Source organism: Phascolarctos cinereus, unplaced genomic scaffold, assembly GCF_003287225.1.
Source record: "Phascolarctos cinereus isolate Bilbo 61053 unplaced genomic scaffold, phaCin_HiC Scaffold_8;HRSCAF=390, whole genome shotgun sequence".
NCBI lineage: Eukaryota > Metazoa > Chordata > Mammalia > Diprotodontia > Phascolarctidae > Phascolarctos > Phascolarctos cinereus.
Genome location: NW_027556291.1, coordinates 5,614,224 through 5,626,366, shown reverse-complemented (window position 1 = coordinate 5,626,366; position 12,143 = coordinate 5,614,224). Strand labels below are relative to the sequence as shown.

The following is a 12,143-nucleotide window of genomic DNA, read 5'->3' as shown; positions in this document are numbered from 1 at the left end:
CAGGCCCAACAGAGGCTGAGTTCTAGTCATATATTTCCAGATATCTTAGCTCTTTCTGGCTAGTAGAGGCCACAAGAGAGCATTGAGCTCTGCTTCCTGCTTCTTGTTGTCCCCATTTTACAGAAAAAGTAACTGAGGCCCAGAAATGTTAAATTATTTACCCAAGGCAACCCAGGTAGTGGAGAGATGGAAGAGTAGAAACAAGGTATCTTGGTTCCTAGCATCATGCTTTTCTTTTTAGGGTCTCTCTCTCTCTCTCTCTCTCTCTTCTCTCTCTCTCTCTCTCTCTCTCTCTCTCTCTCCCCCACCCTGTCTCCCTCCTCCCTCCTTCTCCACTTTCCCTATCCCCCTCCTTTCTCCCTCTCTCCCTCCTCTCTCCCTATCCCTCTTTTCTCCCCTCCCTCTCTCTCCTCTTTCCCTATCCTTCCCCTTCTGTCTCTCTCTCTCTCTCTCTCTCTCTCTCTCTCTCTCTCTCTCTCTCTTCCCCATCTCTTTTACTCCCTCCACTTTCCTCCTTTCTTCCCCCAGAGAAGAGACAATGTGGTGCAATGGAAAGAGGACTGGATTTTGCAGGCAGAGGACAGGGCTCTGGCCCTCCCTAGCTGTGTGACCTTAGCAAAGTCCCTTTTGCTCTCTGCATCTCAGTTTCTCTATCTGTAAAATGAGGGGGTTGGATCAAATGACTATCCATCTCTAAGTCTATGATGCTATGATTGGGGGTCAGAGGGCTCAGGTTGTATTCATGGCTCTGCTCCTTACTCCTTGGGTGATTTGGGGCAAGTCCCTTTACATTCATTCAGTAGGCCAGGCACTGGGTGCTAGGGACACAAGGACAAAGGGGAAACAATCCCTGCCCTCAAGGAGCTTCCATTTGATGAGGGAACGGGACATAAATACAGGTCCCTCTGCTAAACTAATGGCCATTTGATGGGAGCTCCCTCTCCTCCCCTTTTCTTCACCTCAAAGCCCCCACTCCCATTCTCTCTTCCATCTTTCCAATCTCCAATAAATCAATGACTCCTCCTTACTAAGGCCAACCCTTCCTCTACAGGTTACCCCTTCCCCTTCTATCTTCTCCAGAAGATCACACAATCTAACCATCCTTCATCTCTCTTCCATTTCTCAGCCAAGGTCCTCGAAATGAATTCTATGCCCTCCCTTCATTTCTTCTTGCAATCTGGCTCCCTATTGCCTCTAGGATCAAATCTAAACTCCCACTTAGCTTTTGAAGCCCTTTGTAACCTGGCCCCAGTCTATCTTCCAAACTCTTGAATACTCTTCCCCTTCCCACACTCTGTGATCTAGCCAAACTGGTCTTTTCTTCATTCTAAACCTATGTCACTTAGTCTCCCATCACTATGCCTTTGCATTGGCTGCTCCCTGTGCCTGGAATTCGCTCACTCCTTACCTCTCTGCATCATAGAATCTCTCTCTTCTTGTAAGCACTGCCCTCTATGTGAAGTCTTTCTGGATCCTCCCTCTCTCCCTCTCGCCTTCTATTAATTTGTATCTATTCCATTTATACCTATACGAGTACTTGATGTCTTCCCCATAGAATATAACCTCCTTGAGGGCAAGAACTGTTTCATTCATTGCATTTGTATTGCTGGGGCCTAAGTAGGCACTTGGCAAAGACCTATAGATTGACTTGATAAATAAATACAAAGGAATTTAAAGAGGAAGCTTGTACTAATACCAAAAGGCTATCAGAAAAGGCCTCTTGGAAAAAAACAGTACCTGAGCTACTGATTGCAAAGATGCTAGGGAATTCTGGGAGAAAGAGTGATGGAGGCAGTCCATTCCATGGGGACTACCTGTAGAAAGGTGCAGAGGTAGAAGATGAAAAGTCAGATGAATTCAGAACTGCTTAGAAGGCCAACATCAAAGGTGGTTGTGACTGGTCCCATGTCAATATGGCGGAAGGTCTTCCATGGAATGTCCCAAGGACATGCATGTGGCCCTGTTTCTCATTTCCATCAGTGACTGGGGTGAAGGCATGGATGGTCTGCTCATCCAGTTTGCAGACAACCCAAATGTGGGAGCTACCCCACTGGACCAGAGTCAGAATTCCAAAGATCTTGCCAGGCCTGAGCTCTGGGCTAAATCTAATAAGATATAATTCAATAGGGATAAACAGAAAGTCTTTTCTTTTGTGTATGACTTTACAAGTATAATTTGGGAGGGCAGCAGCTGTTCTGAAAAGAATCTGGGGGGTTTCAGTGGACTGCACGCTCGATGCATAATGAAGCATAAAATGGCAGCCAAAGAGCTAGCCCTTTCTCAGGGCAGCGATTCTTGGTGGAGGGAGCTGACAGTCCCCCTATCCTCTGCCTTTGTCAGACCACACTCTGGGTGCCATGGCTTAAGAAGGCTGTCAAAGAGGTGGAGAGTGTTCAGAGAGCGACCAGCGTGGCAAAGAGTCTGGAGTCCGTGTAATCTTTGATCAGCTGGAGGAGCTGGGAGGGTTTAGTGCAGAGAAGAGGAGGTTCAGGAAGGATGGGTGTGTGAAGGGCAGTCATGTGAAGGAGGGAGCGGAGGCGTTGTTTGTCCTGAGAGGAGCAGTGAGAAGAAGCGGCAGGGGGCTCGTGGAGGCTTGCCGTCAGAAGGAATTTCCTCCCTATTTGAGTTGTCCCAAAGTGGTGTGGGCTGCCTGGGAAGGTGGTTGGACCCCCCTCCTTGGAGTCCTCAGGAAGAGTCTAGACAACCACTTGGTGGGCACGCTCTAGGATGGGTTGGTTCAGATGATCACTGAGGTGAGGTCCCTTCCAACTCTTCAATCCTGCGATTTGGTGAACCTGGGATTCGTTTGATCAACAGGAAGCAGCTTGTTTGGCTCAGATACACCTTGAAGGCAGCTCCTAGCTCTTGATCCTCTGATCTGAAGATTCTGAACACTGTCCCTCTGTCTGCGCTGAATCCACCCCACCCTCTGCAGTCCGCTTCCCTTCAGTCTTCAAAGCTCCTGTTTGCCTGGCGGGCCCTCAACCAGGGGTGGAGCAGGGCTGAAGCAGATGAGGGAGAGTAGCTATCCCCTCTCCCCCCCCCCATCAGTTTTCCTGGCCACAACCTGGGCCTTAGAGATTACTCAATGTGTGTGTGTGTGGGAAGTCCAGCGTACCCTCGGGGCAGGAGACAGGAGCCAGCTCACTGCTCCAGGCACTGTCTCCCACTCGTCCACAGCTTTCTTTTTGCTGAGGGCTTTGGGGTAATGGCACTTTATGCATTTATTCTGTTCATTTAGAAAAACAAGTCATTCCCTGGTCCCAAGGTGCACTTCCATAATAGAAATATCCTGTCTGCTCTAACAAGGGGCTGACCTGACAAGCAATAGCAGTAGGGAGACAAGCTGGTTGCACTCCCCAAGGTCTCCGGGCCAGGAGGGAGCAGGACGCTGAGCTGGTCGGACCCTCTGCATGCAGAGATGACCCCAGACTGCCCACTACCTGGGTGGTTGGGGCAGGGGCCAGCCCGACCGAGAAAAAATATATATGTATGTGTGTATGTGTGTGTGTGTGTGTGTGTGTATATATGCATGCTTCTGTGTATGCATGCATGTATGCATGCATATGTACGTGTATGTATATACATGTGTGTGCATGTGTACATATGTACATGTGCGCATGTACGTGTGTGTATGTGTGTGCATGTATACATATACATATATAAAGAGAGAGAGAGAGAATATGGCAGAGACAGATTTGAACCTAGATCCTCTGACTCAGTCCCTCCATTGTTTATCATACCCTGGTGCCTCCCAGAGTAAAGCATTGTACCAAGGTGCTAAGGATGATAAGACCAAGGGGAGGGAAGAGGAGGATGGGTTCATTTTCCACAGACTCAGCAGCAAACACTTAGTAGGCACCTAATAGGTGGGAAGCTGTATTTCCATTGCTGGAGATCCCAAAGTAGCCGTGACATCGTCCATCTCTCCAGGAGTTTCCAAACTTGGGGGTGGGGAAGGATATGAAAGGTACATAAATAAGTCTATCATGGGGTATATTGTGATTAGGGGTGGGGGATGCAAAGGACAGACCCAGACAAAAGTCTCTGGGAAAATCTAAAGAGGGAGAAATCCTGGGGGGGGGGGGGTGGCTGTGAGAAGCCTATTGGATTATTGGACCTTTATTGGCATTTATTCATTCATTCATTCATTCAGTTATTTATTTAGAGGCAATTGGGGTTGAGTGACTTGCTCAGAGTTGCACAGCTAGTGAGTGTTGTGTTATGTGTCTGAGGCCAGATTTGAACTCAGGTCCTCCTGACTCTAGGGACGGTACTCTATCCACTGCACTCAGTTAGCTGCCTCAAAATTTAATCCTGTAAATTTGTTTTTTGATCTGAACTTATGATTTCATCAGTGTGGGAAACTCCCCAGGTAGACAATCACTTCACTGATACAAATCATCAATATGACTATAATCTTTTTTTTTTTTTTGTGAGGCAATCAGAGTTAAGTGACTTGTTTAGGGTCACACAGCTAGTGAGTAGTGTGTCTGAGGCCACATTTGAACTCAGGTCCTCTTGACTCCAAGGCCAGAGCTCTATCCACTGTGCCACCTAGCTGCCCTGGACCTTTATTGGACCATAGATTTTGGGACCCTAAGAGATCATCCAGACCAATCCCCTCATTTTCATAGATGAAGAAACTGAGGCCCAGACAGACTAAAGGGCCTTGCCCAAGGTCGCACAGAGAGTATGTGAAAAAGAATCCAAGTCTTCTGAATCTAGCCCCAGCACTCCCTCCCCTAGACCACCGTGAGTCAGGCAGTCTGGGTTCAAATTCTAGCTCTGCCATTGACTGGCTATGAGAATTGGGGCCTATCACTTCACCGCTCCTGGCCTCAGTTTCCTCATCTACAAAATGGGGAGGAGGTTGGCCTAGATGTACTTCAGGTTCTCTTCAGCTCTACATGTCTTGTTCTGTGAGCTCTAAGCTTGGAGGATGGGCAGAGGGTTAGCAGGGCCTCTCGTAGGACATGGAAAGGGCAAACTGAGATGAGGGTGGCCTTGCCTGGGATGAAGAGTAAATGAAGGGGAGCAAAGGGAAATGAAGCTAGAAAGGAAGACTGGGGCCCACTTGTGGGGAAGGGCCTTCCTTGGTGAGGAGCTGGGGATTTTGGCCCAGAGGCTGAAGGACCCGTTGGAGGATTTGGGGAAAGGGAGGGCCTGCGGCTGACCCGTCTCTTAGGAAGATGATTTTGGGAACCATGGGGGAGTCTGGTTGGGAGATGGGTGAGCCTGGAGGTGGGGAGGCCATGTGGGTCCAGCAGGGAAGTGCCTAGAGAGAGCCTGAGCTATGGGAACCGAGAAGAAGGGTCAGAATGTAAGCAGCACTGGGAAAGGACAATGCGGAGGACTTGAGAGTGGCTTGGCTGGGGCTCAGTGTTGATTTCTTCTTTGATTTCTCGTCCAGCTTTCGTGTGACTGGCCATTTGTGAATAGTCCCTGGCCAGCCTAGAGGCCCCTCAGCGTTAGGATGCTCAGGACCCTGCCCAGTGTGAGCTAGGCCAGACCAGGCCAGTGATAGGAGGCCAGCTCCCGACTTTGTGCCCCTCCTGCCCATTTCTGCTTCTTCTTCCCCCAGGTACCTGCCAGCTTGGTTGGGCATACTACTGCGCTGGGGGCGGAGCTGCAGTGGCCATGCTGATCTGCACCTGGCTCTCCTGCTTTGCTGGAAGGCTTCCCAAGCCCATCGTGAATTCGTACACCATGGAGCTGGAGCATTGCCTCCACCCCTGAGCCAGCCTGCCGTTCTAGTCTCTTGGGGTGCTGGGGGTGGGGAAGGGCATGGGTGGGAAGGAAGTCCAAGGCTTTCTCCTTCCCAGCTCCCCCCAACCCCCAAGCCTTAGTCTTAGCTTACCTCTTTCTCTTTCCTTTTCACTTGCCCAAAGCCAGGGGGACTAGGAGCGATTGACCAGATTAATAGGATATTAGCTTTACAACTGTCACACTTTTCTTCTTCCCCCCCCTTCCCCCTGGGGTCTCCAGGCCCTCAAGGGTTCCTTTCCCCCAAATCCCTCAAGATTCCTCCACCAAAACCCATCAGTCCTTCCCTGAGCACTTATGAACCATTATTCCTCTGTGGTTGGCACAAACATCCTTTCCTACTGGATCACAGACCTAGAGCTGTAAGAGATCCTTGAACTCATTAAGTCCAGCCTCCTGCTTGGATACATAGGGAAACTGAGGCCCAGAGATCAGGAAGCCCCAGAGCTGGGATCTGGGCCCTCAGAGCTCCTCCCCATGCTGCCCAGCCACATCCTGCCACGGGGCAGCTTCCCCTTCACCTTCCAAATGAGGGTCCCCTCCATGCTTCTTGCCTCCATCTTCCAATTGTTAATGATGGCTCTGTCCACCCAGGAATCCTTCTGGATAGACACCACACAGAGAAGGGTAGGCACATTCTAGCTGATTACGGGGGTTCCTACATCAGGCAGTGGAATCAGGGCCAGCAGGGGCTGAGAAGGGAGATGAAGTGCAGGGGTGGGGGGCACTACCCTGGCAGTCAGGAGGCCTCCCACTCACTCGCTGTGGGCCCCTCCCCATGCCTCAGTTTCCTCGTGGTGATTTCAGAGGGTCCTGATTCCAGTCCTGACATTTTACAATTCTTCTGAATCCCTTGGAGATCCCCCCCCAAAAAGGCCATGGAGCCTCCATCTGAATTGGAAATGGGTCTGGGGAGCTTGCTCTAAGAGGATTTCTTTCTGAGCTCTTGAAGAGATTTCATACCTTAGCAGCTTTCTTCCCAGGTGGATAGAGATGCATTTTTCGGCTCTGATTTCCCTTTCATATGCTTACAAGAGAAGTCTGCCAGCATTGACTCCCCTCATGACCCCAGCCCTGGCCACTATCCTGCTTCCTCCCAGGGCCACACAAACAGTCTGAAAGGGATTGAGGAGCCGCCTAGGCAGCACTGACTGTAGCGGGCAAAAAGGCCTGGCTTTCAGTCCCAGCCCTGATGCATACTAGCCATGGGACAGTGGGCATTTAAAGTCTCCATCTCCTGTGCCTCAGTTTCCTCATCAGCACAATGTGATAGCAATACTTCTGCTCCCTTTCTCCTTCCCAGGGTTGTTGGAAGGAAAGCATTCTACGCACCATAAGGAGCTTGAGAAACGGGTCTGTTACTCAGAAGATAGCTTGCTACTGAGCAGTCCAGGGCCAAAGCATGACCAGGAGGGAGGGGGAGGCTGACTACTGACTGTGACAGATTCAAGGGAAAGAGGCTCAGGAAACCTCTCAGGCACCATTCTGGGACCACCAGAGCCCCCCTGGGTAGCCTTCTGTCCTCATCTGGGCAAAAGCTGCAGGGCAAAAAGGACTCACTCATTCCACGGGCATCTCTTTACAGAATCAATCGTTTACAGAGATTGGATTTGGGGCCACTTATGAAAATGTCAATGCCTACCACTCATGGCCATCTTGTTGAACCCCGTGGTTCCTTGGGGCAACAAGAGGCAGGGTCCCTTTGCTGAACCCATGCTGCCATGGGGCTGCGCCTGCTGAGAGGGACATTGCCCGGGAGTTCTCTCTTCCCCCCTCTAGCACATGGTAGGGTCTCCAGGGCACCCACGAGTTTCACAGCATCATGGTGTGGTCTTAAATAAGCCAGTCTGGGCTCCCTCCAGGATGGGAGGGGGAGGGGGAATGATATCAAGGCTAAAAATAAACCAGCAGGCACTTGGTGCCCTGGTTCCTGGGCTTCTGAGGAGTGAGATGCTGAAGTTACACTTTGAAAATTGTCATGAGAATGGAGCCTGTTGGGGGTCATTACTGTCAGGACACAGGAGGTGTTTCAGATACTTTCAAAAACATGAGTTCCTTCCCTTGTAGCTCTCTTACCAGGGGTCTGTTACCCCGGGCTTCCCCTCTTCCTCTCCTCCTTCCTATTTCCCTTCCCTCCCCAGATTCCCTCCTCCCCCCTGCACTGTGCTACTGCTGCTGCTCACTTCACTGTTTAACAGAGAGAGCAAGGGGCCTAAAGTGGTATAGGAACACCAGCTCCACCTTGGAGCCAATAAGTTGCCCAGGGTTGTTACTGAGGCATCTTCCCATCTGGAGTAGGAGAGACAATGGAACAGTAGAGCAAAAATGAATGATAAGACCTTTGCTGGGATATTTGAAAAAGGTTGAAAAAGAGGGCTCAGAGAAGGCAGAGGTCCTGTCCCTTAGCAATAAGGGTAGAAGGCCTGAACACTGTAACCTCTGTGCTTCCCTCTTCTCATGGCCCCAGGGCTCAGAGCCCTCAACATGGGCCTGAAATGGAAAGACTACAGTCCCTGCCCACAGGGGGAGCTCTCAGCCTCACTGAAGAGACAACATTGGGCCTGTGGTTGGTAGAGAACAGCAAAAGAGACTGAGCAGGGAGTGGCTTGGCAGAGAAACCAGCAGTGAAGAGAATAAAGCAGCAGAAGACCCCAGTGGTTCATAACACCTTATAGTTCAATGATGTCGCTAGGCCAGCAGCAGACATCAGCATTCCCTGCGTGTGTCATCTCCCAGTGATGATGTGGGAAGCTGCGGGAGAATGAATGCCTCTGTGTACACTTGGTGGTTATGTTCTCGTGGGAATTCTTTTCACTTACAGGTTGGATTAGATGGTCACTGAGGTCCCTTCCAACTATCAGATTCTTTGTGTGTGCATAGTGTGTGCCAATTGGGGAGGAGTTCTTTGTCATTTATTTGCTATGCTCTTTTAATTAAACATCTTTTGCTTTGAACTAGAGTGTCTTCTGTTTGGTTTGGGAAAAGAAACTTTGGTGGGGGCTCATGAGCTGGGGCTTTGAGTAGCTGCTGCCTCAAAGTGTGACTTGAACCTGGAGTGCATTGACAGAGAATTAGGATATAGACAGATGAGGAAATTTTGCCCCCACCCCAAAGAGGTTAAGTAACTATCAAACATATAGTAAGTGGAAGAGCAAAGATTTAAAAGCAATACCTCTGACTCCAAATCCAGTCCTCTTTCCTCTGATTCCATGATAGGGATGAAACATTTGGTTTTCTTGCCCTTCACAGCTTAAACCCTACCCCCAGATCTGGCACTGGACAGGTCATTCATTGGTTCTAGAACCTCCCACGCCAGGTCTGTGATAGCAAGTGGAATGTGGGACCTACAGGTGCCTCAGTGAATGCTAAGCCAGGGACTGGTGAAGGGTAAATGCCTTGCTGGGATGCTAAGCCAAGAGGAAGCCCAGCTAGCCATCACAATGAGGTATTTTATGGTAGCTATGAGCTGTTTTCTGCCACTCATTTAGTGAGGTTTAATCCCTCCATGATCAACTGTTCCCACCCTCTCCTCTTCTTCACTCTTGGAAAAAATCTCCCAACCAGCCCTCGAAAGGCCCACCTGTGTCTTCCCTGTCCTTTGCTGCACCTTCCTGGGGACACTCATGTAGTAATAATAAAAATAATAATAACGACAATAAGAGTAACAACAATTGCAGTAATAGTGGTTAACATTTATATAGCATTTACTATGTGCCAGGCACTGTGCTAAGAGCGTTATCATTATTACCTCATTATTTCATCTTCACAACAACTCTGGGTCACACAGCTAGGAAGTGTCCGAAGATGCACTGGAGCTCAGGTCTTCCTAATGCTAAGCCTAGTGCTCCAACCACTGCACCACCTAGCCAGGGCCACTCAAAGGCAAGGCTACACACAGTGGGCACTCAATAAATGTTAACAGGACCAGTGAAAGAAAGGATTCTCCTCGTGACTTAGGCCCTTCCCCCACACTGCTGCAATGGCCACAATGGTGCTCTGAGCTTCTCTTTGTACCCTTACCCCCAAGCCTCATGACTCTTTTCCAGTCGCTGGCTGGCCTGGCATCTGCCGTGGCCCATCTCCCTGCCTCCCCACCCAGTGAGGACCTCAACCCAGAAGAATGCCAGGTTCAGCTTGACCTTTGATAGACTGAAATCCATATCTGCAAAAAGATGAATTGAATCAAGTCCAAGGGACCAGCTGCTCCCTGACTCAGTTCCCCTCAGGGAATGGGCTCTCTGTGGCTAGAAGATATTGCGGGGAAGGCTGCCTACCATGTCACTCATTTCCCCAGGGCATTGAGGCCAAGGCGCACCCATCTGATTAAACATTTAACAAAATCAAACAATTACACACTCCACATAAATAGTACCAGCCCTGAACTCCTGGGGGACCAGATACTCCCTGGGACCTAAAGGAGTTGTGCTGAGTGTGAGCCCCCAAACCTCTGGCAGAATCACTGGCAGCATCCTCTTTCTCCTGCTTTGATGACCAGACAGATTTATCTACATGTTAAATGTTTCTGTGGGGCCTAGGGACTGGTCTTCAGCCAATAGCAAGAAGCAGTGAAGAGGGGGTGTAAGCTGGGCAGATCCACTGGGCAAAGGGTTAGTTATTTGAACTCCTCCCATTCTTAACAGAGGCTCCTGTATTTGCACATGATTCGGTTTTGTCCGATGGGGTTGCTGGGAAAGAGGGATGCTCTCAGCATTGACGAAAGGAATTATGGGGAGCAGACCATTTCTGATGATGAGCACTCAGGCTCCCAGCAGAGCTGGAAGGTCAGAAAGAAGACTCTTCAAGGGGGAAGTTGCAACTTCCTACGTGAGCAGGAACAGAAACACTCCAGCTGGGCCCTGGCCTGGGACGATGGTGCCTTAAGGATAAAACAGCACAAGTGCCAGCCCAGAACCCCACAGTCGATCTGCCCTCTGCCTTCCTGAAGCATTTCACTGGGCACTCAGAGCCCTGCAGTGCCCCATGGGTGGGCTCAGCAACCATGGCATGGCTGGAGGTGCCTCAGGCTGGATGAAGAAGGACCAAGGTCAGGAGATCAAGGGAAGGTGGATCCTCCTCACTCTGTGTGTGTGTGTATGTGTGAGAGAGAGAGAGAGAGAGAGACAGAGACAGAGAGACAGAGACAGAGACAGAGAGACAAAGACAGAGATAGAGAGCGAAAGACAGAGACACAGAGAGAGAGCTAGAGAGACACAGAGAGAGACAGACACAGAGACAGAGACAGAGAGAAAGACAGAGACAGAGACACAGAGATAGAGACAGAGAGAAAGACAGAGACAGAGACATAGAGAGATAGAGACAGGAGAAAGACAGAGACAGAGACAGAGAGACAAAGACAGAGATAGACAGCAAAAGACAGAGACACACAGAGAGAGAGCTAGAGAGACACAGAGAGAGACAGAGACAGAGACAGAGACAGAGAGAAAGAGAGACAGAGACACAGAGAGATAGAGACAGAGAGAAAGACAGAGACAGAGATGCAGAGAGAGACAGAGAGATAGAGAGACAGAGACAGAACCAGAGAGACAAGACAGAGATAGACAGCAAAAGACAGAGACACAGAGAGAGCTAGAGAGACACAGAGAGAGACAGATACAGAGACAGAGACAGAGAGAAAGAGAGACAGAGACACAGAGAGATAGAGACAGAGAGAAAGACAGAGACAGAGATGCAGAGAGAGACAGAGAGATAGAGAGACAGAGACAGAACCAGAGAGACAAAGACAGAGATAGACAGCAAAAGACAGAGACACAGAGAGAGCTAGAGAGACACAGAGAGAGACAGATACAGAGACAGAGACAGAGAGAAAGAGAGACAGAGACACAGAGAGATAGAGACAGAGAAAAAGACAGAGACAGAGATGCAGAGAGAGACAGAGAGATAGAGAGACAGAGACAGAACCAGAGAGACAAAGACAGAGATAGACAGCGAAAGACAGAGACAGAGAGAGAGAGAGCTAGAGAGACACAGAGAGAGACAGATACAGAGACAGAGAGAAAGAGAGACAGAGACAGAGAGATAGACAGAGAAAAACAGAGAGAGAGCAGAGAGAGACAGAGAATAGAGAGACAGAGACAGAGCCAGAGAGACAAAGACAGAGATAGACAGCAAAAGACAGAGACACAGAGAAAGCTAGAGAGACACAGAGACAGATACAGAGACAGAGACACAGAGAGACAGAGACAGAGAGAAAGACAGAGACAGAGACACAGAGAGATAGAGACAGAGAGAAAGACAGAGACAGAGACGCAGAGAGACAAAGAGATAGACAGCGAAAGACAGAGACACAGAGAGAGAGAGCTAGAGAGACACAGAGAGAGACAGATACAGAGACAGAGACAGAGAGAAAGACAGAGACA

The 12,143-nt window shown here is 49.6% G+C and overlaps 1 protein-coding gene across 1 annotated transcript in view; it reads left to right on the top strand.

The window, feature by feature from the left end:
• The window catches only part of LHFPL1 (LHFPL tetraspan subfamily member 1), a 29,757-nt gene extending 23,125 nt beyond the window's left edge, over positions 1-6,632 (top strand). Inside the window, exon 4 of the mRNA XM_020980030.2 lies at positions 5,585-6,632. Within this exon, the coding sequence (XP_020835689.1) occupies positions 5,585-5,739 (155 nt within the window). The 3' untranslated portion in view covers positions 5,740-6,632. The remainder of the gene's footprint in view (positions 1-5,584) is intronic.
• The last annotated feature ends 5,511 nt before the right edge of the window (positions 6,633-12,143 follow it).